The 27,018-nt window shown below is 43.6% G+C and overlaps 1 protein-coding gene across 2 annotated transcripts in view; it reads right to left on the bottom strand.

Moving 5' to 3' along the window:
* Positions 1–27,018, bottom strand: part of ATP9B (ATPase phospholipid transporting 9B (putative)) — an 851,783-nt gene that overhangs the window by 199,502 nt on the left and 625,263 nt on the right. For both annotated transcript variants that reach the window (XM_063923317.1, XM_063923316.1), the window contains exon 11: positions 19,591–19,667. In XM_063923317.1, coding sequence (XP_063779387.1) covers positions 19,591–19,667 — 77 coding nt within the window. The remainder of the gene's footprint in view (positions 1–19,590; positions 19,668–27,018) is intronic.

Below are 27,018 nucleotides of genomic sequence, written 5' to 3' on the forward strand. Positions count from 1 at the left end.
GTAAAACTAATTCAATGTCGCTACTATCCATTGTATCCAAATCCATTAGTAATGTGCCACCACTTTACTGTGGCTTTAGAAATCCATGCACAGGCAATAGTGGGCCTTAAGGCCACTCCTGAAGCAGTGTATACGGATTTAAGCGTAGTGTCAATCTTACGACCAGCCGGTTCTTTCAACGCGGCAGAAACAGGGACAGGTAAAACCACCTTTTTAAACAGACTGGAGACAGATGCGTCAACAATTGGTGGGTTTTCCCATTTTTTCCTATCTTCCTCAGGGATGGGAAAAGCAACCAGAGCTCTTTTTGGGATCTGGAATTTTTTCTCCGGGTTTCCCCAGGATTTTTAAAATATAGCGCTTGATTCTTTAGACGCGGGAAAGGTTAGCAAGGTTTTCTTATTATCAGTGAAGTAAGCCTCCTCAACCTGCTCAGGTGTAGTGTCATTAATGTTTAACACATCCCTAATGGCCTCATCATGAGCAGCACGCCCCTTTGCAAGGGATGCCGCCCCCTCAGAACGTCCCCATCACCGTCTGAAGTATCAGAATCGGTATCCGTGTCATCTTGCATAATTTGGGCAAGTGCATGTTTCTGTGGGAACAAGCTAGGGGAATTTGCAGGATTAGGGACAGATCCTGACCAAACTGCCCTAGACTTCAACACCTGAGTTTCAGTTTCAGTATTAGCTTCAACATTAGGGATCTGAGACAAAGCATTACAATCCTGTGTACATGGAATGGATCCCTCCTGAGAGGAAACATTATCTGCAGCATATGACACAGAGTCCCTAGACATGGTTATGTGAGCTAGTAAACACACACACACAGACACACACACACACACACACACACACACACACACACACACACACACACACAACACACACAGGGAAATGTCAGACAGTTTCCCCCCAAGTATGCCACAGAGAGACACAGAGATTGGAACCAACCCACACAGCGTTTTTTAAGGTAGAACTAATAACACTACCAGTGCTGTCTGTGTACCTTAATAGACTACACAGACTTTACACAGACTCCCCCTCTCTTCTACAACCCTCTGGTACTGTACAAGATAGCTGGAGTTGACTTGGAGGGACAGCTCTCCCTGTCAGCGCTTCTGCAGGCAGGAAGATGGCGCTGAACGTTGCTGGGTCCGCTCTGAGAAGCTCCGCCCCCTTTCATAGCGCTGCTTCCCGCTCTCCTGTAGTTTATACTGGCCTGAGGAATAGTGCTGGCAGCGATCCTGGGACCCTGACAGGCTTGTTGGACAGTGTAGGGTGTAGGCGCTGGCTCAGGGCGCCCCTCATAACGCTGCACCATGTACCGGCGAGCGCCGGAGCACAGTTAGTACTGCGCTCCCTACCCTGTTGCCGCCATCTTCACACCGGCTCACCGACTGCCAGGGGGCCGGTGACTAACTCGCCCCTGAAGTCTTCTGGCTCTGTAAGGGGGTGGCGGCATGCTGCTGGGGTGAGCGATCCCCTGTGGCGGCGAATGTTCGATCCTCTCAGGAGCTCAGTGTCCTGTCAGTGGCGATAGTGGCTCAGACCCCGCAGGGTGGACACTACTCCCCCCCTTAGTCCCTCAAAGCAGGGAGGCTGTTGCCAGCAGCCTCCCTGTGCCTAAATTTAAAAAAAATTAAAACTAAAAGAACTGCTATGGAGCTCCCCTAGCTGTGACCGGCTTTTTCGGGCACATTTTCTAAACTGAGTCTGGTAGGAGGGGCATAGAGGGAGGAGCCAGCCCACACTATCAAACTCTTAAAGTGCATGTGGCTCCTAGTGGACCTGTCTATACCCCATGGTACTAATGTGGACCCCAGCATCGTCTAGAACGTAAGCGAAAAACAGATCCAAAACACAAAGGAGATACAAATCCAAAACAAAACCCCGAGATTTAGGCCGGCACAGATCCCTAATTATAAGCAATCCCAAATATTGAAAATGCTAATTTGTGTATAGGGCTGTCAAATATGAGTATATTGTGTATAGGGCTGTGTCAAATAAGTTTGACACAGATATTAGATTTAACAACTTAATTGTAATTCTCCTCTACGTTAAGATATAGTATTTTACTACACATGGGTCACAATAAAATAGTGTGCACAAATGTCAACTTAGATTAAAAGGATGGGAAAATGGAAGGGCAAACCAGGTGTTTTGAGGGGACTTTTAACCTGTGTGGCAATTACCGTACACATTTTTGTTATTATGCAGGATAATAATGCATTCTCAACAATGCATTATGGTCAAAGTATAGTTGAGAGTGGTTTAGGGAAGGAAAAAACGTTTATACATTTTTGTTTAATAACTTTGACTATTTCTTAGAATTGTTTGAACAACTTTTGGCTCTAGTACTATTGTAGCTTACCTACAGGCTCTTTGCACATGCATTGTTGTGGACACCCATAGAGGGCAAATCACCTACCTTGCCAGTATACCTGGCAGCAGTATGGTATTGTGACAGCCGGGACGCCTACGAGCGATATGCTGACCACATGTCCTTTGAAACATCTGGAGAACTGCGCTGATTTGATACTCCTGATGACATGAAAATTAAATTTACAATAAAGGGGAGGCCAATCTGCAGGAGTTAGGGATACAGGTGTCCGGTTTGATATTCCAGCAGACGGGAAGCCAGTTGTCAGTATACTGACAGCGGCATCCTGTCTGATGGAATGCCAGCAGCGAGTCTGGTGGCGAGTTTTCCTTGCCACAGGTTCTATTCCCACTCGGTTGGTGGTGTGGACCCACCAACCGATTGAGAATTAGGTATGGGTGCCGATATGCCGGCCATCGGCAAAATGCCTGCTGTCAGGATTTGTGTTGGTCTCCTAAATGATGGGATCCCAATCACTGGCATTTTGACTGCATCCCGGGACATTGTAGTGATGAAGAACTAGACTGTACTGAGATGCAGATTCTAAAAGGTTCTGATTGTGCAGAATCCAAAATGGTGCAGAAAGGTAAATGAGGCGATAATGAATAAGAGGCAAGGATGGATACCAGTCACCAGTGAAGAAGCTGATGGACCTTCTACATTGCTGCAGGCTATTAAAAGATCAGACCTGGGACACTGATGTGAAAAATACACTGATATAAATTTTTGGATAGATGAAGCTATGCAGAACTGACTAATGGTTCCCTAATTTCTGGATGTTTCACAAAGTTAGCCATAGGAAACAAATAGTATCTAAAGATCTGCATTTGGATCATGTAATAAAATATGTCCCTGGAAGCAGTAATTATTCTAGCACTGAACTTGACCTTTGAAATGTAAAGTGCTATTTTTTTGATTTGTGGACATTTTGGACGCAGTGACGTTTTTCATGGATGTAAAGCAAAAGGAACACATTTTGAGGGATCAGTATGTAATAATGGAGCCTGGGATCCCGACCGGCAGTATACCGACAGTGGGATCCCGGCCTCGGGCATGCCGGCAGCGGGGCGAGCGCTAAAAAGCCCCTTGTGGGCACGATGGCTCATAGAAGGAGGAAATCCAGTGGCGCCGGGATTCTGGCGCTGGTATTTCCTCGCTAGATGGGATTCCAGCGTCGGCATTGTGGCTTTCGGGATCTAGACTACCAGTATGGTGACCGCTTCTCTATTTTGATCCTGAAACCCACATTGTGTTTCAGAACTGGTTTTCTGGTGGACGTATTGTAGCAACTGGACATATTCAAATTTGCCTTTAAATGGAAGGGACGGAGGCTGCCTGACTTGGTGCAAAGTGTATCTGAACTTGTTCAAAATGCACAACACATTTTCCATCATTGTTAAAAATCACTGAAGTAGTACCAAAAATATTGAAATGCAACAACACTGTATTCAAAATTGATTAAAGTGTTTCATGAATCCCTGGCCTATATTTCAGTACTGATGCAGACTATCTGAAAGCCTCTTTATCCACAGGTTTATAATTATCTTTTCTCAATATGGTGCCAAAACGGTTCTATAGTGCTGTACGAGGTGGTAGAAAGCAAAAAAAAATTAAAATAAAGTCTATTTGTTACTAATATAAAAATTGCTAAGACTAATAAAAACCTTCCAATTATGTAACTGTATGGAGGATACAATAGTAAAGATGTCCCTACATTCTAGGGGAGATGTGGATGGACAGAAAGAGGGAGAAGGGAGCAAAACTTTGGTGTACAGATTGACTGGAGAGTTAGGAGGAATGGTAATAGACTTGAGTGAAAGGATGAGTTTTGGAAATCTACTTATTTGAGGCGAAAGGGTTATTCCAAAGGTTGGGAGCTGAATGGGATACATTTTAAACATTGGATTGAGAAGAGGAAATTATGGGAAAAGAGAAAAGGCAGTTGCTGGCACAGTGGAATAGGCAGGTGGTAGTTAATGTGAAAATTAAGTTTGAAATGTTGGGGATGGGCAATAGTGGTTGAGAGCTTTGTAGGCGAGATAGAAGAATTGTAACAAATCTGTAAAGGACTGGGAGGCACTGGAACAATGGACAGGGAGGACAGCAGAGCTGGAGCAGCAAGGGAACAACATGTGTTGGGCAATGGATGAATAGATTGAAATGATGGAACATAAGTTTTTCCTTAAGAAAGGAACCCTTGCTTTCTGAAAACTGTAATTGAGAAATAACCAAATAACAAATGGACTGGGCTCAGACTACTATCAATATTTGTGTCAACATACCTTTACAATTAATTTTTTCAACAGTTCTAACTTACACACAAAGGAAATGCTAAAAGTCAAACTTAGGGAGTGATTCAGACCTGAATCTCTCTCCCCTGCAGCCTAACCCTCTCCAGAGGAGCCTAAATTTAACCCCCCTCCCCACCTATACCTAACCACCCCTTCCCTCAGCCTAACACTAACCATCCCCCTGCAGCCTAAATCTAACCTAACCCCCCATGGCTTACATCTCCGGTGGCCTGGCAGTTATTCATTCGGTATCCCAGCTGTCGGGAATCCGGCACAGGGATTGTGATCCCAGTAGGGATGCTGGCGCCGGCATTATGAGCAGTGTCGGGAATTTGGTTTTAGTATTTAGACTGCCGGGATCCCGACCGTATCCTGTTTAAACTGTGTATACAGTATTCACACTATGCAGACAAAAGTGATTGACACCCCGCACAAGCGAAATGTTGTGCTCTTTCAGCACAGACATGTCCATGAAGGCATAAAATGGATAGAGGGGCACTGATTAGATAATTTGCTAACAAAATGGCTGGCCGAAAGGAGCTACCAGAGTTTGAAAAGGGGATCATCGTTGGCTGCTCGATTGGAGGTTCGAGTGTGAGAAGCCTTGCGTATGTTAGGAAGGTATTTAAAGCCACAGCGTCTTCTGTCATTAATGCGTGGAAGAAGAACGGTCATTGTAGGAATGCACTGGAGAGGGACTGGAGAGTGCTAACCAGGCAGCTGCGAAAGAACAGGGGTCATCCTATGCATACCATTGCACATAAGTTCCAAATTGCCACTAATGTGTTGGTTTCAACAAAAACACTTTGTAGCAAGGCTTGGATAATAGTACTTGGATATTATGGGTGAGCAGTTGCTCATAAACCTCTAATCACAAAAAAAGAATGCAGTCCAGCGCTTATGATGGTGTAAAGAGTGCAAAATCTGGACAGTGGAACAATGGCATTGAGTGTTATGGACGGACTAATCACGGTTTACACTTTCAGATCAAATGGATGTGTTTTGACGATTGCCAGGAGAACGTTGTAATGCATGGTCACATTAACTCTGAGTAGTATAGCGATGTTCTCGATAACTCTGTGCTCCCTACATCGTGACAGTTCTTTGGTAATGACAATTTTTTTTTATCAGGAAAACAATGCCACCTGTCTTGTTTTCAGGGTGACGCCGGACTAGTATACAGAGAATTTGGTAACCCGGATAGACTAGCCAGATCTTAACCCCACTGACAACCTCTGGGATGAATTGGAGCGACGAACGCATTCTAGGCTGAATTTATTTTCTTCAGTGTCACAGTTGCTCACTGTATTTAAGGCAGAATGGCAAAACATACAACCTGCTGTTGTCCAGGAACTTGTGGACAGTTTGCAAAGAAGGGTGTCTGCAGTAATCACTGCACATAGTGGACCTACAAAGTACAGAAGTCAGTATAATCTTGTTGATCTATTTGCTGTCAGAGTCCAATCACATTTGTCAACATACTGTATAAGCACATACAGTACAATGAAAGTCCTTGTTGAGAGCAGAATATACTAAATAGAAGGCTTCATGACTGACAGACTGATATGTTCTGACCCTTAATTGCACAAATGACGATGGGGCCATCTGCAGACAATCAGATCTAGGTAGATGTTTTACAGCCAGCCAATGGAGGCACAGAGAGGGGAAGGGCAGGAGTCTGGCTGATCACAATGGCTTTTTAAAGCCACAGCTCAGGAATAGGGATGGCCATCGGTGGGTTAACCATCAATGTTCACCATCAATAGTACCTATGATGAGTAACCTCGATGGTCTTAAACTATCCACAGGGGAAGACCGATGGTTTCATCCAACGGTTATCCCTGCTCTTTTCCTCACTGGGCTGTTGGCCAATCAGAGCCTGTGGTTGCAACATGGGCGGTAATAGGCTCCATATCCGGGCACCTCACACCTTACTTGTTAGAACCTTCTTCCGAGCAGCACTGTCTCCTGGGAAGTCATAAATAGTAACCCTAGTAAGATGCACATGCAAGTTAGGTTTATGAGTACTTCGAAACCTCCCTGAAATTGCTGTGGCTGCATTATTTATGTATATATTGGGGGGGGGGGGGTTGTGACGCAGAGCTTTGTCTCCGTTGACATGTTGGGTCATCCTCGGATCTCCTCATGCTAGTCATGGAGATGGCATAACCAGCAGTTCCTCCTATCTCCTACTGGACATTGGCTTACTCTGAGTCCTCAGATCGGTTTCATTGACTAAACACGTGTTAACCCCTTTTGTCAGTAGGAAAAAATGTTATACAGTACTCCTTGGTATACTGTTTTTACAATTTGGAAAGCATATTACTTTAAAACTGTCATTTGCCTTCAAAATATATTTTAAATGGAATTGTACACGAGGTTAATTTAAAGAGAAACAGAAAACAAAAACAAAGTGATGTACAAAGACTTGTTGAACATTGATCACCCACAAGGTTAATTAGGTTTCATAAGTGACCTTTAGTACTGACAGACACCAACTTTATAAACACTGACAAGGTTTAAGAAATATTTACACAAACAGAATTGATTACATATTTAAGAATCCTGCTGAGGGAATGAGCTATTATACATAATCTGTAATGTTTTCCCATTACATTCAGTGAATAAAGTGATATACAAACAGTGACCGTCACTTTAACCACTCAGCAGGAGCTTTGCTATGTATAAGTGCAGACCCATTCCATTTCAAATGCAAATTATTATGATGTTTGGGAAATTCAATTATTTGAATTATGTGTTTGCTACTTCAGACAATGACAGCTGTAAAACATTTGCATGTGTTTTTAACACTGCCATCACCAAAATTCTTATATATAGATCATTCTCTACAATATTTATACATCTGGATGATTTTATTTTCATGTAATCAAGAAAGAGGACCTTTTTATTTGATAGAACGTTTTCCATGATGGAATGCACAGCAGACAGAAGATGCCAGCCTGCAAATGTTCAGATCCAGCTGGTTAAATTGTATGATTCAATGAGCCTAACTGAACAGAAGCTTACACAACCTGTATGTACCACTTAGTGGGGATAGTTATCAGACTACTGTGTAAATAAATTAACTCATAGAACGGCTGATAATATCAGTGTCATTGGTTTAGAAAAGGTGGGCGTCATGCTGCATGTTTAGTTGTAGAAGCACATTACTCCCGACATGGTAATCTGTACAGAGGCATTAAATATATTAATTACTGTAAAATACTAGCTTTGTTTTCACTGTTTAAATTATATATATATATATATATATATATATATATATATATACACACACTGCTCAAAAAAATAAAGGGAACACAAAAATTACACATCCTAGATCTGAATGAATGAAATATTCTTATTAAAAACTTTGTTCTTTACATAGTTGAATGTGCTGACAACAAAATCACACAAAAATTATTAATGGAAATCAGATTTATTAACCCATGGAGGTCTGGATTTGGAGCCACACTCAAAATTAAAGTGGAAAAACACACTACAGGCTGATCCAACTTTGATGTAATGTCCTTAAAACAAGTCAAAATGAGGCTCAGTAGTGTGTGTGGCCTCCACGTGCCTGTATGACGTCCCTACAACGCCTGGGCATGCTCCTGATGAGGTGGTGGATGGTCTCCTGAGGGATCTCCTCCCAGACCTGGACTAAAGCATCCGCCAACTCCTGGACAGTCTGTGGTGCAACGTGGCGTTGGTGGATGGAGCGAGACATGATGTCCCAGATGTGCTCAATTGGATTCAGGTCTGGGGAACAGGCAGGCCAGTCCATAGCATCAATGCCTTCGTCTTGCAGGAACTGCTGACACACTCCAGCCACATGAGTTCTAGCATTGTCTTGCATTAGGAGGAACCCAGGGCCAACCGCACCATATGGTCTCACAATGGGTCTGAGGATCTCATCTCGGTACCTAATGGCAGTCAGGCTACCTCTGGCGAGCACATGGAGGGCTGTGCGGCCCCCCAAAGAAATGCCACCCCACACCATTACTGACCCACTGCCAAACCAGTCATGCTGGAGGATGTTGCAGGCAGCAAAACGTTCTCCTTGGCGTCTCCAGACTCTGTCACGTCTGTCACATGTGCTCAGTGAGAACCTGCTTTCATCTGTGAAGAGCACAGGGCGCCAGTGGCGAATTTGCCAATATTGGTGTTCTCTGGCAAATGCCAAACGTCCTGCACGGTGTTTGGCTTTAAGCAGAACCCCCACCTGTGGACGTCGGGCCCTCATACCACCCTCATGGAGTCTGTTTCTGATCGTTTGAGTAGACATATGCACATTTGTGGCTTGCTGGAGGTCATTTTGCAGGGCTCTGTCAGTGCTCCTCCTGTTCCTCCTTGCAAAAAGGCGGAGGTAGCGGTCCTGCTGCTGGGTTGTTGCCCTCCTACGGCCTCCTCCACGTCTCCTGATGTACTGGCCTGTCTCCTGGTAGCGCCTCCATGCTCTGGACACTACGCTGACAGACACAGCAAACCTTCTTGCCACAGCTCGCATCGATGTGCCATCCTGGATGAGCTGCATTACCTGCCTGAGCCACTTGTGTGGGTTGTAGACTCCGTCTCATGCTACCACTAGAGTGAAAGCACCGCCAGCTTTCAAAAGTGACCAAAACATCAGCCAGAAAGCATAGGAGCTGAGAAGTGGTCTGTGGTCACCACCTGCAGAACAACTCCTTTATTGGGGGTGTCTTGCTAATTGCCTATAATTTCCACCTGTTGTCTATTCCATTTGCACAACAGCATGTGAAATTGATTGTCAATCAGTGTTACTTCCTAAGTGGACAGTTTGATTTCACAGAAGTGTGATTGACTTGGAGTTACATTGTGTTGTTTAAGTGTTCCCTTTATTTTTTTGAACAGTGTATATATTCTAAAAAGGAAGATCAGAGGAGCGCTTCATAGTGCAATATGCTTTTTTTTCCACAGACACTTGTTTAAAATACAGCAGATATCCAAATTTAGCTTTTCCTAATACCTCAGAGTTCCTCTGAGTGGGCTTAAAATACCACTTGGTTTGGATTAACACACTCCTGGCATCAACTCCACCAGCCGCCGTATAGCATCAGCCCCTTTGACTCGTACCACTGGCTTCATACCACGGACCTCAGTACGCCAGGACACCGCTGACGTGATCGCTGAGTCCTGGATCGTTTCCCCTCCGTGCTGAGAGCAGCGGTGTCCTGGCGTACTGAGGTCCGTGGTATAAAGCCAGTGGTACGAGTCAAAGGGGCCTGATGCTATACGGCGGCTGGTGGAGCTGATGCCAGGAGTGTGTTAATCCAAACCAAGTGGTATTTTAAGTCCACTCAGAGGAATTAGGAAAAGCTAAATTTGGACATCTGCTGTATTTTAAACATGTGTCTGTGAATAAAAGCATATTGCACTATGAAGCGCTCCTCTGATCTTCCTTTTTAGAACAAATCATCCCGCGGGATTCCGGGATTCCTTCTAGAGGTAGCTGTAGTCTACAAACACAGTTCTTGGTGCTGGCAAATTAACTAGAGGATAAGCTCTAGACTAGTCCTTGAAATCACTGTGAAGCGTACCGTTATGCTGTTCCACAATATATATATATATATATATATATATATATATTCTTTCTACTCTACATCCAAAAGTTGAACATACATTATCAATAACGTATTTGAGCTGAGTCTATGGGGCTGCTGCAGATCTTTTGCATCTAATAAAGGGGAGTTGGACGTGCGCCATGATGATGAGGACAACTAGTAGCACAACAAGTTTACACATATACCCCTTTCACATCGCAAAAATAACCCGGTATCGACCCGGCATATTGCCAGGTCGACACGGGTCAGTGTGCAATGTGAAAGAGGCCTTGGAGAATTCCTGGGTCGCCTGACCTGGTAATTCAACTCACGTAATAAGAAGGGTTATTCCCAGGTTGAATACCAGGTCAGTAGCAGTGTAAACGGGTTCATGGATCGATGCGACTCAGGAACCGTTTACTACATAGGGAGAGGCGGCGCAGAAATGAGCTGATCTCCCAGCACCGCCTACACCCCTGCCCCCGCTGCTGGCTACGCCCCCCGTCACTATGGCAAACGACCCGGCATATTGCCGGGTCGGGAAGCCAGCGCTGAGGCTCCAATGCCGGATCTCACCCAGGAAGGACCCGTTTCCAATTCCCGGGTGGGATCCGGCATTGGAGATGTGAAAGTGGTAACAGGGAGCAGGTGTTCCACATTCGCATGAAGACACATTTTTTAGTACTTTCTGGGGTCCAAACAGGGCCTCCTACCTGGCTCGCCAATCATCTACGTTTTTGCTAAACTCTTCCCAGCTTACTGGGACAATCATTTCATCCGGCTGCATTATGCGTTAGCAGAGTGAATAGGGGAGATGGAGTGCTGGATATGTACTCATTCTCCTATCTCTTCTAAAACACTGCCATATGTAGCTACCCCAGTAAGCTGGGAAGAGTTAAGCAAAAACGTAGATGATTGGCGAGCCAGGTAGGAGGCCCTGTTTGGACCCCCAGAAAGTACTCTATATATATATATATATATATATATATATATATATATATATAGTATAAAATGTTACACATTGGTATTATTATGTTATTTCTAACACTCAAAATTGAGGCAACAGTGCCCCCTACTGTTTTTTAGCATTTATGTATATGTTGTAATATGAACTTTGGACACATGAAATACCCTTACTCAGGAGTTCTTCAGCCTATATAAGATAGAAATTTTCAATGTTAAAGTAGCCTAGATAGCTTGGATGAACCAGGATGATCTGAATATAACTCAGCCTCTAGACGAAGAGGGCGAGGCTCCTGAGTATGCTGATGTGATTGCTGTATTGAATATCTGCTGACTGGATCAATAACCTTAGCTAAGTATACAATAAATTTATATTTATATATTCAAGTTATTTTGTTGAAGTACTTTTCTGGGAATCCACCCATCTGGGTCTCCTCAAACCTAACCCACTTGTAACACAGATGCACACAGTTTACGTTCAACATAAAGCCGAGATACCTATAACTCAGCATCAGGACCTCCGTCTCTTAGCGGCCAAGTGCAACCAGTTTAAGAAATATCTCAACAATGCTTATCATCAGATAATTGGACAGGCTTATGCAGATTTCATCTAAACTAGACTCATCTGTGCTTCTGACTTGTTCACTGTCAGATTGTTTCACTGTTGTTGCTATTGAAAAGTAATTCATATAGAAATTGCAAATCATACAGCTTTTCACTGTAAGATTAAATACATACATGACTTTACACAAATTCATATGCATTTCTAATTAGGCTACATATCTTTAAATGTGTGTATTCTTTAAATTAGGGGTTTTCAATATTTTACATACTTTTGATACCTATGACTTATTGCCAAACTCTATCACGTACCAAGTTCTCCATTGTGGGAGGAAACTCAATTGTGCCCGATAATTTTTTGCGCAAAAAAAGAAAAAGAAAACGGGCTGTTATCGCAATTTTTGTCCAATGTTGTTTATCAGGGGGGGGTGTAAATGTATCCAATTTTGCGGCCATGATAGCGGAAACAGGTCAGTTATCTGGGATATTTTTTGCATGTCTCTGGAAAAAACAAATCTCTGATAGTTTTGGCCTTTGGGGCTACTTGGATAGTCCCACGAGTGATCAATCAGCCATAGTAATTTACCATGGCTAACTGAATTGCCCACTATGGAAGTATCTAGTTAGCCGCTGTAAAATTATCGCAACTAATAGATTCTCCGGGGGCTATTCAACTAGCCCTGACCGCCGGCAATTATTGGGGATTAGGCTTTTACACGAAGCAGAATCCCGAATACGCAGCCTTTCAAGATCCGTTTTTCTACGATAACACATGAATCTGGGAACTTGAGTCACTCAAAAACGGGTCATATACCGCATGGCAAAAACAGGCTATAAATGGATAGCACAATAAAACTATCGAGCTAAAAGGCCCATTTTTGCCTCGCTGTAAATTAGCGCCTGCAATTAAATACCATCTGTAAATCTTAACCCAATACACCTGCAAATGCTAATGTACCCGCTCTGATTTTTCTCGATACAGCCATATGGACATTTATCGAAATTTTGACAGGGTGTACAATGCCTTTAAGAACACAGAAAATATTAATATTATGAATATAAAAGGTGTCTTAAATAATAGAAAATGATATTGCGTAAAAAATAATTAACTGAGCAAAACAAGTTGTTAAGAAATATGCTTCCTGCTGATAGCTGATATGACGGACTATATTTGCACTCATTTTTTTTCATTGCCTTAATAAATAAGCCTGATGGTGACAAGCAGATACTTCTGGGACCTGACATTCAGAGTGTGATAACACCTTGTTTTCCAATATACCAGTGGCTTAAATACGAGGGGGCATATGCAATATACATAAAAGAATATATTACTTGTCTCAGTGAGTCACACACTAAAGCATCTTTTTTCCAATTAGAAACACAAATCAATACACCCCAGAGATTGCAATAATTGCTGAAGGCAATTTGTATTATCATTTCTCTCCTAATATCCTTGCTCTTTGGATAGGTTATTAAGAATGACAAAAACAGCAATCTGCCATGATAACATGTGAACACATCCCACTATCTGGGCACTTTTCTCACAACATACACCAGTTTGCATCATTAGTAACAAGTAAAGCAATATCTTAAAATAACAACATATAAATTCCTTTAAATGAAGAAACCAGGCTGCTAACCTAAGTGGTTTAGAGACCACATTAGTAATGAGTTATGTAAAGCGACAAGTAGAACGGTTGACAGGAAAGTTAAAGAAGTGTAAATGTGGTGAGAACCTACAGACAAGCTAGTGCTCTATGGGTTAGTACTTTGATTAATTTAAGCTGACCTCACAACCAGTTTTCTTAGGACACACGACCAAGAACTGACCGTTTTGTGTTCAGCACTCGGACTAATCAACCAGATTATGTCTGTCATCACTTTGGCATGTTAGAGTAGGTAGAGTAACAAATATTTCCATAGACTTGTTATCAAGCTCTTCTGTTGTGCGCACTGAAGTGGCATTCATTTTTCTCCCAAGTTCACCAATATAAGCTGCATTACTACACTTGTTGTATTTTATCAGTTGGATGAAACTTCTGGATGTGCAGGTGTAGGACGTCATGTGAAAGATTCAGATTTTAATACTGCTTGATCTTAAGAAGAGAAAACTTCTCTTGAAAGCTTGCTATGAAAATATGGATTACTGTATGTAGCAAATTGTACAGCAGATGTCAAGTTATCGGTCTGTAAACATTTCACATCATACACAACTAAAAAAAACAACACATTTCTGAAAACTTGTATTTCAAATGTTTTGGGACAAGCGAGTTCATAAAAACACTTAAAACACCATTAGTTCTGTACAGAGGAATGTTTAAGATACCTACTGAGAAACATACTCGTTAATCACCATGCACAGAGAACAATTTATTGAAGTTGCTGAGAATCAGATACCATCACTTATTAATCTAATGTTTCACATACTTATACCAGCAATAGAATAGCTGGTAATGGCCCATAGTTTCCAGGGACACCCCCAAGCTTTAGAAAATTGTGCCTGGAAATTATCCTGTGTTCCAGTGTCCAGTGCTAACAAACTGAACTATAATTTATCATGCACTAACATGATCTACTGTATCCGCTGTTCATGCGGTCTACTCTATGTTGGTAAGACTACATGTCAGTTTAGGGATAGAATGGCACAACACAGGATGGGAAGATGATTGATCAGCCAGTGGCTAAGAATTTCAAAAGACTAAAGCATAACCTTTCATCTTTACGCTATAAAATGCTGGACCAGGTACCAGAAAACAAAAGAAGTGACAGAGCCAAGGCTCTATAACAGCGTGAAGCACGCTGGATCTATCGATTGAACGCTATGACCCCCTGTGGACTTAATTAAATGCTTTTACTCTGCTTTATGTGATCTAGTTCATCTTATTATGTTTATCTAATATTTTTACTATACGCTTTAGTCTATTAGCCCGCTATTCCTACTATGTGGACATTCAATACAATATTGCAGAAACAGGTTATTACTGTTACCAACATGAGCGGTGCCTTATATTTTGTCAATAGCACTACTTTACACATTAACAGGTGCTTTGATCATCCAGTATGTTTTATTAGATCTATAAACATGAGCAATATTTTACTACTAAAATTATCTACACTGTTATACAGTTTCATATGGTGATGGTGCGTTCACGTTCCCTCTGACGTCATTCGATAACAGCGTCCTGTGTAGATGACGTCAGCGGATTTGTGCACTGAGTATTCTTCTCTTAAAAAGGTAAGATTGTCTGTATATGTTTTTTATGCCTGACGATTATTCTAATAAACAGAAACGTTCGATTAAATCCCGGGGTCCGCTGCCTGTGATTTTATATATAAAAGTCATGAGAGTGCCGCCTATCCTCCTACCTAATATATATATATATATATATATATACACAGTATATGTGAAAACTCTGGTGTGTACGTCAGTATGACAGGAAAGGCTCAGCTTCACCTCATCGCATGTCACTGTTCAAACTTACATCTAAATTGCAGTGTAAAATAAAGCTGTCTAGTTGTGGGCTACATGCAGAATAATGCAGTATTTACCCTGCACAGAAAAAAAATGTAAATGTATTATAATTTTCTTGCATGGCAACTTGGTGTGTTCCAGAAACAAAGTTACTTTCCTTTTTTGCTTTACTTATAAACATTAATCAGCCCAATTGCACAGTCTCAGTAACACACTGTAGCTAAGAAGTTGTTTACAATATTGGTAAGTAAGCGAAGGTTGTGTATGCTGTATCAAAGCACTTACCAAAGACAAGGATAAAAAAATTATGTTACGGGGTTAAGAGTAACATGCAAGTACACTTTGTGGATGATCTTATGATTTCTAGCAACTGCACAAGTGTTGGAACATGCATACAACCTGAGTTTTGCACCACTGTGTGTCATTTGGGTGTGGATTATTAGATTTACACTAAAAAGGTCTACAGTCAATAGGTCTATCACCATTGGTGAACATGGAAATGGTCGTCACAAAAACGTTAGACAATTTTATTTTGGACGTTTACAAGCAGGTGTTCTGTCAGTATAGATGAAATACTTGGAAATCAAGAGATATCAAATCCATCTGATTTCAGATGGATCTCTTGAACCAAGGATAGTGCTAATCCAAAATAGCATTGATAGTGATAATGGTTACTTTTAAACCTTATTTATAGGGGGCAAAAAGCAACATATAACTATGCTTAATCTGCATAGTCTAACAAATTATATGTGGCCAAGCACTGGGAGAAGAGAGACTGCCCCGATGTGCTGTGTAAACGGCACCAACCTGGGAATAACCCGGGTCAGAGCCACAGTGAGAATGGAGCCCGTCCTGGACAGACACGAATTGGAATCGTGTTCCAAATCCCAGGTCAATTTACTTGTTTACCTATTATGAGATGAACATGTATACATTTTTAAAAGTAAAGCAATTCTTTTTTTTTTTTCTCATTTATTTATGATCAGTATTTTTAGCATAAAACTTGTCACTGCTGTCAGGTAACTGCTCCACACTAAGTCACCATCTGAGAACTCACCTCTAGGAATCATAATGCTAATAGGAAGAAATAAACTGCCAAATATGCTTATTTGTAATTTGTACTTATCCAGAAGAAATTAGTAACTAAAAATGGAGTTTAGCTGTTGTATGACTGCAAATATGTAGAATTCCCTAGAACAAACTTTTACCATTAATTTTAAATAGAACGGCACAATACCCTGAAGTATGGTTAATTTTCTGTACTTCTAAAAATATATTTTCATATACAAAGCAGAGAAAGCATAACCAAGTTGTAGCTGAATTTGCAAAGCATTAATTTACAAGAAACAACTATTTGTGTTTGGAATTCTCATCAGACTCTGGACAGTTAATGTGGCCTTCCTCTAGCCTGCAGGGAATCTAGTCTCCATGAGAAATAGACAATAGTGATGGACATTTCATACTGGCAGACACCATCAACACATTTAACAAAACAGTCGTCAACGTTCAACATTAGATGCCGATTTCAGACACATATTGACAGCTTTGCTTTCCTGAGGCAAATTACTAAACCATCCTGCTCTTCATTTCTGGAGACCCTTCAATAGATGATTCATTATCCAAACGACAAAATGTCACATTAACTCCTCCTTCGGTGCTGAATATGTCTAACATACTTTTCAGAGTACTGTATGCTTCTTGTGAAATAACTAGCAGATAAGACAATTATATTCAGTTCCCCTTATGTTGAAACCAATATTTTAATATGTCACAAGGCAAAATGAAGGGGAATATATTTATAGGCTTTTGTACCTTACTAGTTGACACCAATAATTGTACCTTCTTAACAATTGGCTTTGCATGCTTCATTAAAGTGTGCACCCAGGATAATCTAAAGAGGCATAAGTTATTTTACCAGGATAAAGACAAAATATTATTAGCCCCCAAAAGAGAGATGCAAGAGAGTTATCTAGAAGCAATGGACAGTGATGTAATCAAGTTGTATTTCTAAGACCAAGGTATAGGAATTTGTAAGTGTACATCCAGAAGAGCAGATTACTTAGTCAACATTCCCAAAAACAGGAGTCTTGTTTACAGGGTGGTCCGGAAGTAAGGAAACACACTTATAAAAAGGAAATAAGTAAGAAAATATTAATCCAATGTCTACACATATGATATGGGAGTGGGGGAAAACATTTTATGATAGGTCACCAGTATGTTAGCCATCTTGGATGCAACTCTAAGGGGGTATTCAATTGAAAAGTCAGTTGGGTGTCTGTTTCCCCCCCCATCTAATAGACAGGAAAAAAACAAACACCCAACCGACTTTTCAAACAATTAAATCCCCCCCTAAATTTATAACTGTGAAGGACATCATTTGACATATCAAACAGATGCAGTATTTCATAAGAAAAAAAATGGTCTTCTTCGTATTAACATATCTTTATTCATTCTCGAGCTTTAACATAAAGTTTATAGGATATGTTCGATGTGCTGTCCACCATGTTGCAGTGTTAAGGCTATTTTCTTTTCCCATTCCTGATAATCCTTGACCAACATGTCTGACTGAGTACAAGCATCAACAATTAATTTTTTACAGATAATAAATTATCTTTTTATATTCACAGAATAAAATCGTTCCTTCAGGTAACCCCACAGAAAGAAATCCAATGGAGTTAAATCTGGGATCTTGGTGCCCACTGGACTGGACCTCTACTGCACATCATGACATTCTCTGACAATGAGTTCATAATGATGTCGGGCACTATCTTGATGGAAGAAATTAGGGTGACAGGTGAAATCATTTGCAATAGCATGTGTGCTTCGTTCTCCAGATATCAATGCATCCAAGATGGTCAACTTCAAGATGGCTGCCATACTGGTGACATACACTAATAAGTTTGCCCCCACTCTAATATGATATTTGTAGACACTGGATTAGTATTTCTTTACTCATTTCCTTTTTATAAAGGTGTTTCAACCCTTACAGACCACATATATATATATATATATATATATATATATATATATATCTATATCTATATATCTATCTACACACACACACACACACACACACACACACACACACACATATTATACAGTACAACATTAGTGACTGAGTTAGAACATTATTAAAAGGGAAGGTAACCTTTAAGAGACTACTGGTTTGCAATAAAAATGCTGTCTGGAAAAGTCTACGGAGATATCCCATTAGCCTGGATCCATTTACAGAGGTAAAAACAGCCAGATATCGCGATTAATGAATGAAAAAGTATCCGCGGTCACGCAAAAACACATGGGATCACATGGGTTATCATGGCTTCAGCAGCCCGCTTATGACAGATTATGCTTTGGTTGCCATAATCCGCGATAGGTGACGGAATTAGGGGTAGGAGAGTGCCGCATCGGGGCTAATAATAGTCCCCGGCAATACAAATTGCCCGAGGCCATTGACAGAGGGTAATTGGATACCCCCCTATGTTTTAATTTAGGTAATCTGTTGCAAATCACTGCATATATGCATCCACAACTTGGTGTTACCGGAGTGTGTTAATTATTTTGTGCAGCTTGTTTTTCTTCTCTCTATACTGGTAAGCCGCCTCTCCCTTACTCTCTCCTGGGGTGCCTTTTCTCCTGTCAGGCCGTGTTTCTCTGGTGTTTGGGTCTCTTCCACCACCGTTGAGTAAATATATAATCTTTATCTATATCTAGTGTATCTATCTATCTATATACACACGGGATACGGTCATTAGGTCGACAGTCATTAGGTCAACCACTATTGGTCGACAGGGTCACTAGGTCGACATGGTCATTCGTTTGACAGTAATTTATCAAAATTTTGTTAAAATTTTTGATCTTTTTCATACTTTACGATCCATGTGGACTACAATTGGGAACGGTAACCTGTGCCGAGTGCAGTGGTAATGGAGCGAGGCACCTTGCCCAAAGCATGGCAAGCGAAGCAAGGGGACACGGTGCACTAAATGGGGTTCCCCATCACTTTACGAAGAAAACAACACCAAAAAAAAGTAAAAAACTCATGTCGACCTTTTGACCTGTCGACGTAGTACATGTTGACCAATAGTGGTCGACTTAATGACTCTCGACCCAACAACCAATACCCAAACACTCATATCGATTTATATATACATAAGCTTTTTTTCTAGCTGTGTATGTGTTTTTTCTTCTCTTTCTCCTGGTGGGTTTTTCTCTCTCAATCTCTCCTGTAAGGCTACCTCTCTCTCACTATTACCTGGGCCGCCACACAATCTAGTCTGGGCTTACCTGATGGGCCACCATCCTATCTCACCTTTTTGTGCTTAACCTAAAATAATTATGGGTTTATAAAAAGTATCCTTACCTTGTTTTTGGGATTTGATGTATTCATTACACTTCTGGTCTCCTTTCCAGTGTAAATGACAACACCTATCACAGTACCTAGAAAACAAAATAGCAAAACATAAAACAACTTTAAAATCAAAGTGCTACAATTGTACAAATGAACAAATAAGAAAGAAATAAAATAAAATTTCAGAAACTAAAGGGCCCTACAGACTGGGCGACCCGCCGCTGACCTGCCCGACCGCCGATACGGCAGATGGGCAACCCGGCCGGGGGAGGCGACGGGGGGAGTGAAGTTTCTTCACTCCCTCCGTCACCCGGCTCCATAGCAATGCATGCTAATATGGACAATCACGTCCATATTGGCCTGCATGCATAAGCGACGGGGCACCAACGATTAACGAGCGCAGGGCCGTACATCGTTCATCGTTGGTGCCTACACACTGCTCGATATGAACAAGTTCTCGTTCATTAATGAACGAGAACTTTCATATCGTGCAGTGAGATCTGCCAGTGTGTAGGGCCCTTAAATTCATGATCAACAAACAAGGTAATTTGGTGCTCGTGGAATCATTTGTTTTTTTTATGCTTGGTTTGACCTCATGCATTTTTTCAGTGTTTACAAGATAATGTAGAAACAAAAATAGCTAATTGATCTGTTTTTATAATCCATATACCGTATATACTCGAGTATAAGTCGACCCGAATATAAGCCGAGGCACCTAATTTTACCACAAAAACCTGGGAAAACTTATTGACTCGAGTATAAGCCTAGGGTGGGAAATGCAGCTCTAGCCGTACACAGCCCTCAGTGCCAGATATGCCCTCATACTGCCAGATATGCCCTCACAGTGCCAGATATGCCCTCATACTGTCAGATATGCCCCACAGTGCCTGATGTGCCAGATATGCCCTCATGCTGCCAGATATCCCCACAGTGCCAGATATGCCCTCATGCTGCCAGATATGCCCTCATACTGCCAGATATGCCACACAGTGCCAGATATGCCCTCATACTGCCAGATATGCCCCCACAGTGCCAGATATGCCCTCATACTGCCAGATATGCCCCACAGTGCCTGATGTGCCAGATATGCCCTCATGCTGCCAGATATGCCCCAGTGCCAGATATGCCCTCATGCTGCCAGATATGCCCCACAGTGCCAGATATGCCCCCACAGTGCCAGATATGCCCTCATATTGCCAGATATGCCCCACAGTGCCTGATGTGCCAGATATGCCCTCATGCTGCCAGATATGCCCCACAGTGCCAGATATGCCCTCATATTGCCAGATATGCCCCACAGTGCCAGATATGCCCTCATGCTGCCAAATATGCCCCACAGTGCCAGATATGCCCTCATGCTGCCAGATATGCCCCCTCATAGTGCCAGATATGCCCCCTCATAGTGCCAGATAAGTCCCCTCAGTGCTACATATGTCGTCCCCCCCAAGTGCCAAATATGCTCCCCCAGTGCCTGTTACGTACCCTCCGTCGCTCCCGCGCTGTCTTCTGAAGGAGGGACACGGAGCGCACAGCGCGCGCCTTTCCTGTGTCCCTCCTGCATCTCCGGCGGGTCTATTCAAGGAATTGCCGGTTCGTGAGCCAATCAGAGCTCACAAATGGGTACTTCCTTTAATAGACCCGCCGCGGCCGCCGGAGATGCAGGAGGGACACAGGAGAGGCGTGCGCTGTGCGCTCCGTGTCCCTCCTTCACACTGCTCTCCCTGTCACACTGCTCTCCCTGCACTGACTCGAGTATAAGCCGAGGGGGCTTTTTCAGCACAAAAAAAGTGCTGAAAAAGTCGGCTTATACTCGAGTATATACGGTAATTCCCTAGTAAAATTGTGCGTTTCAAAAGATTTCTTTACCATGTGTTTCCACCTGATTTCCTAATTAGATTATGGGCCTAATTCAGAGTTGATCGCAGCAGCAAATTTGTTAGCAGTTGGGCAAAACCATGGCCCTCATTCCGAGTTGATCGGTCGCAAGGCGAATTTAGCAGAGTTACACACGCTAAGCCGCCGCCTACTGGGAGTGAATCTTAGCTTCTTAAAATTGCGACCGATGTATTCGCAATATTGCGATTACTAACTACTTAGCAGTTTCAGAGTAGCTTCAGACTTACTCTGCCTGTGCGATCAGTTCAGTGCTTGTCGTTCCTGGTTGACGTCACAAACACACCCAGCGTTCGCCCAGGCACTCCCACCGTTTCCCCGGCCACTCCTGCGTTTTTTCCGGAAACGGTAGCGTTTTCAGCCACACGCCCCTGAAACGCCGTGTTTCCGCCCAGTAACACCCATTTCCTGTCAATCACATTACGATCGCCGGAGCGAAGAAAAAGCCGTGAGTAAAAATACTTTCTTCATAGTAAAGTTACTTGGCGCAGTCGCAGTGCGAACATTGCGCATGCGTACTAAGCGGATTTTCACTGCGATGCGATGAAAAAGAACGAGCGAACAACTCGGAATGAGGGCCCATGTGCACTGCAGGGAAGGGGATGGGGGGCTGGGACAGATATAACATGTGCAGAGAGCTAGATTTGGGTGGGGTGTGTTCAAACTGAAATCTAAATTGCAGTGTAAAAATAAAGCAGCCAGTATTTACTCTGCACAGAAGCAAAATGACCCACCCAATTCTTAAGGCCCATACACACTGGGCGATTTTGAGCTGAAAGCAGGTCACTTTCGGTGTGTTGAGCTGCTTTCAGCTCAAAGCCGCCCAGTGTGTATGGACAAGCGATGAGCGGTGAGCGCTGATGAGCGGTGAGCGCTGATGCGCGTTCACGCTTTATCGCTGGCGGCCGTCGTTCATCTACTGGTATTACCAGTAGATGAACGGTGGGGTGAGCGGCTTTTCATAGTGGAAAGCCGCTCACCCCCGCTGACATCGCTGGGCAGAGGGGAAAAGCGCTCGGTGTGTATGCACTGAGCGCTTTTCAGCCCAGCGATCATCACTGTGCGATACATGCTGGGCAAAAACGCCCAATGTGTATGCACCTTTACTCTCTCTACAAATGTTATATCTGCCACACCTGCAGTGCACACGGTTTTGTCCAACTGCTAACAAATTTTCTGCTGCGATCAACTCTGAATTAGGCCCCATAACGACATTGGCTGCCATTAAAAAACAAGACGCAGTCTGCCTAACAAGGGGATGACAAACATGGGGTGCCACTGTAACAGTAAAAACTAGCTCTCGAATGGCTAGAAAGTTCCCCAAAAAATTGAAAGACATAAAAAATAAGATTTTAAACCTACCGTTAAATCTTTTTCTCCTGGTCCGTAGAGGATGCTGGGGACTCCGTAAGGACCATGGGGTATAGACGGGCTCCGCAGGAGACATGGGCACTATAAAGAACTTTAGAATGGGTGTGCACTGGCTCCTCCCTCTATGCCCCTCCTCCAGACCTCAGTTAGAGAAACTGTGCCCAGAGTAGATGTACAATATGAGGAAAGGATTTTGTTAATCTAAGGGCAAGATGCATACCAGCCCACACCATCCACACCGTATAAACTGGAATATACGCAACCAGTTAACAGTATGAACACAAAACAGTATCAGCTAAAGACTGATCTCAACTTTAACATAACCCTTATGTAAGCAACAACTATATACAAGCCTTGCAGATTTTGTCCGCACTGGGACGGGCGCCCAGCATCCTCTACGGACTAGGATAAAAAGATTACCCGGTAGGTTTAAAATCTTATTTTCTCTTACGTCCTAGAGGATGCTGGGGACTCCGTAAGGACCATGGGGTTAATACCAAAGCTCCAGACCGGGCGGGAGAGTGCGGATGACTCTGCAGCACCGACTGAGCAAACGCAAGGTCCTCATCAGCCAGGGTATCAAACTTACAGAACTTTGCAAAAGTGTTTGAAGTTTGAACCTGACCAGGTAGCTGCTCGGCAAAGCTGTAAAGCCGAGACGCCTCGGTCAGCCGCCCAAGAAGAGGCACCTTCCTAGTGGAATGGGCCTTTACCGAATTTGTTAACGGCAATCCTGTCGTAGAATGAGCCTGCTGAATCGTGTTACAGATCCAGCGAGCAATAGTCTGCTTCGAAGCAGGAGCGCCAACTTTGTTGGCTGCATACAGGACAAACAGTGCTTCTGTTTTCCTAACTCGAGCCGTCCTGGCTACATAGATTTTTAAGGCCCTGACTACATCCAGGGACTTGGAATCCTCCAAGTCACTCGTAGCCACAGGCACCACAATAGGTTGGTTCACATGAAATGAAGAAACCACCTTAGGCAAAAATTGAGGACGAGTCCTCAACTCTGTTCTATCCACATGGAATGTCAAATAGGGGCTCTTGTGAGACAAGGCCGCCAATTCGGACACCCGCCTTGCAGATGCCAAGGCCAACAACATGACCACCTTCCAAGTGAGAAATTTCAATTCAACCGTTTGAAGAGGTTCAAATCAGTGAGACTTCAGGAACCGTAACACCACGTTAAGGTCCCAAGGTGCCACTGGGAGCACAAAAGGAGGCTGGATGTGCAGTACTCCCTTTACAAAAGTCTGGACTTCTGGGAGAGAAGCCAATTCCTTCTGAAAGAAAATAGATAGGGCCGAAATCTGTACCTTAATGGAGCCTAATTTTAGGCCCATATCCACTCCTGTCTGTAGAAAGTGGAGAAAACGGCCCAGATGGAAATCTTCCGTAGGAGCATTCTTGGCTTCACACCAAGAAACATACTTCCTCCAGATACGGTGATAATGTTTTGCCATCACCTCCTTCCTAGCCTTTATCAGAGTAGGGATGACTTCCTCCGGAATACCTTTCCCAGCTAGGATTCGTCGTTCAACCGCCATGCCGTCAAACGTAACCGCGGTAAGTCTTAGAACACGCAGGGCCCCTGTTGTAACAGGTCCTCCCTGAGAGGAAGAGGCCATGGATCTTCTGTGAGCATCTCCTGAAGATCTGAATACCAGGCCCTTCGAGGCCAATCTGGAACAATGAGTATTGTTTTCACCCTTTTTTGTCTTATGATTCTCAATATTTTTGAGATGAGAGGAAGAGGGGGGGAACACATAGACCGAATGAAACACCCAAGGTGTCACCAAGGCATCCACCGCTACTGCCTGAGGGTCCCTTGACCTGGCACAATACCTCCGAAGCTTCTTGTTGAGGCGTGACGCCATCATGTCTATGTGAGGAATTCCCCAAAGACTTGCTATCTCTGTAAAAACTTCTTGATGAAGTCCCCACTCTCCTGGATGGAGATCGTGTCTGTTGAGGAAGTCTGCTTCCCAGTTGTGCACTCTCGGAATGAAGACCACTGACAGAGCGCTTACGCGATTTTCCGCCCAGCGAAGAATCCTGGTGGCTTCCGCCATTGCCACTCTGCTCCTTGTCCCGCCTTGGCGGTTTACATGAGCCACGGCTGTGACGTTGTCTGATTGAATCAGACCCGGTAAGTCGCGAAGAAGATCCTCCGCTTGTCGTAGGCCGTTGTATATGGCCCTCAATTCCAGTACGTTGATGTGTAGACAAGCCTCCTGGCTTGACCATAGCCCCTGAAAATTTCTTCCTTGTGTGACTGCTCCTCATCCTCGGAAGCTCGCGTCCGTGGTCACCAGAACCCAGTCCAGAATGCCGAACCTGCGACCCTCTAGAAGGTGAGCACTTTGCAGCCACCACAGGAGAGACACCCTGGCCCGGGGGGACAGGCTTATCTTCTGATGTATTAGTATATGGGACCCGAACCACTTGTCCAGGAGGTCCCACTGAAACGTCCTTGCATGAAACCTGCCGAAGGGGATGGCCTCGTAGGCTGCCACCATTTTCCCCAGAACTCGAGTGTATTGATGAACAGACACTCTTTTTGGTTTTAGCAAGTCTCTGACCATATTCTGGAGGTCCTGGGCTTTTTCCATCGGGAGAAAAACCCTCTTCTGTTCCGTGTCCAGAATCATGCCTAGGAATGATAGTCGAGTCATTGGAATCAATTGTGACTTTGGCAGATTGAGAATCCAACCGTGTTGTTGTAGCACTCTCAGGGAGAGCGACACGCTCTTCTGCAATTGATCTCTCGATCTTGCATTTACCAGGAGATCCTCCAAGTATGCGCAGGAGCACCATCATCTCCGCCATCACCTTGGTGAAAATCCTCGGGGCCGTGGAAAGCCCAAACGGCAACGTCTGAAACTGGTAATGACAGTCCTGTATGCGAATCTGAGGTACGTCTGATGAGGAGGATATATGAGGACATGAAGGTATGCATCCTTTATGTCGAGTGACACCATAAACCCCCCCCCCCCTTCCCGACTGGAGATCACAGCCCGGAGCGATTCCATCTTGAATTTGAACTTTCTCAAGTACAGGTTTAGGGATTTTAGATTTAAAATGGGTCTGACCGAACCATCCGGCTTCGAGACCACGAACAGGGTCGAAAAGTACCCTTTTCCCTGTTGGACTAGGGGAACCTTGACAATCACTTGCTGTTGATACAGCTTTTGAATTGCAGCAAACACTACTTCCCTCTCTGGGGGAGAAGCTGGCAAGGCCGACTTGAAAAATCGGCGAGGGGGCACCTCTTCGAATTCCAGTTTGTAGCCTTGGAATACAATATCCATCGCCCAAGGATCCACGTCTGACAGAATCCAGACCTGGCTGTAAAGTCGAAGACGTGCCCCCACCGGTGCGGACTCCCTCAGTGGAGCCTCAGCAACATGCGTTGGATTTAGTAGAAGCCGGGGAGGACTTCTGCTCCTGGGAACTAGCCGTAGCAGGCATTCTTTTCCCTCTACCCTTACCTCTGGCGAGGAAAGATGAGCACCGACCTCTTCTGGACTTACGCGACCGAAAGGACTGCATCTGATACTGTGGAGTTTTCTTTAGCTGTGGGGGAATTAATGCAAAAAGGTAGATTTACCCGCGGTAGCTGTGGAAACCAGGTCCGCGAGACCTTCCCCAAATTAAACTTAACCTTTGTATGGCAAAACCTCCATATGTTTCTTTGAGTCGGCATCACCCGTCCATTGGCAAGTCCACAGGGCGCGCCTAGCAGAAACCGCCATGGCGTTGGCTCTCGACCCCAGCAGCCCAATGTCTCTTTGAGCATCCCTCATATATAAGAATGCGTCTTTAATGTGGCCTAAGGTTAATAAAATGGTATCCCTATCTAGGGTATCAAGGTCAGCTGACAAGGGATCTGTCCAAGCTGCAACTGCACTACACACCCATGCCGATGCTATTGCCGGTCTGAGCAAAGCACCTGTATGCGCATAAATAGACATTAAAGTAGTTTCCTGCCTGCGATCAGCAGGATCTTTGAGGGCTAGCGCCACTTTCTTGGACAGGCGTGTTAAAGCCTTGTCAACCCTGGGTGAGGATTCCCAACGTACCCTGTCCCGTGCAGGGAAAGGATATGCCATAAGAATCCTCTTGGGAATCCTATGAGGAGTTTCCCAAGCCTTTTCAAATAACTCGTTAAGTTCA

The sequence above is a fragment of the Pseudophryne corroboree genome, chromosome 5, assembly GCF_028390025.1.
Source record: "Pseudophryne corroboree isolate aPseCor3 chromosome 5, aPseCor3.hap2, whole genome shotgun sequence".
Taxonomy (NCBI): domain Eukaryota; kingdom Metazoa; phylum Chordata; class Amphibia; order Anura; family Myobatrachidae; genus Pseudophryne; species Pseudophryne corroboree.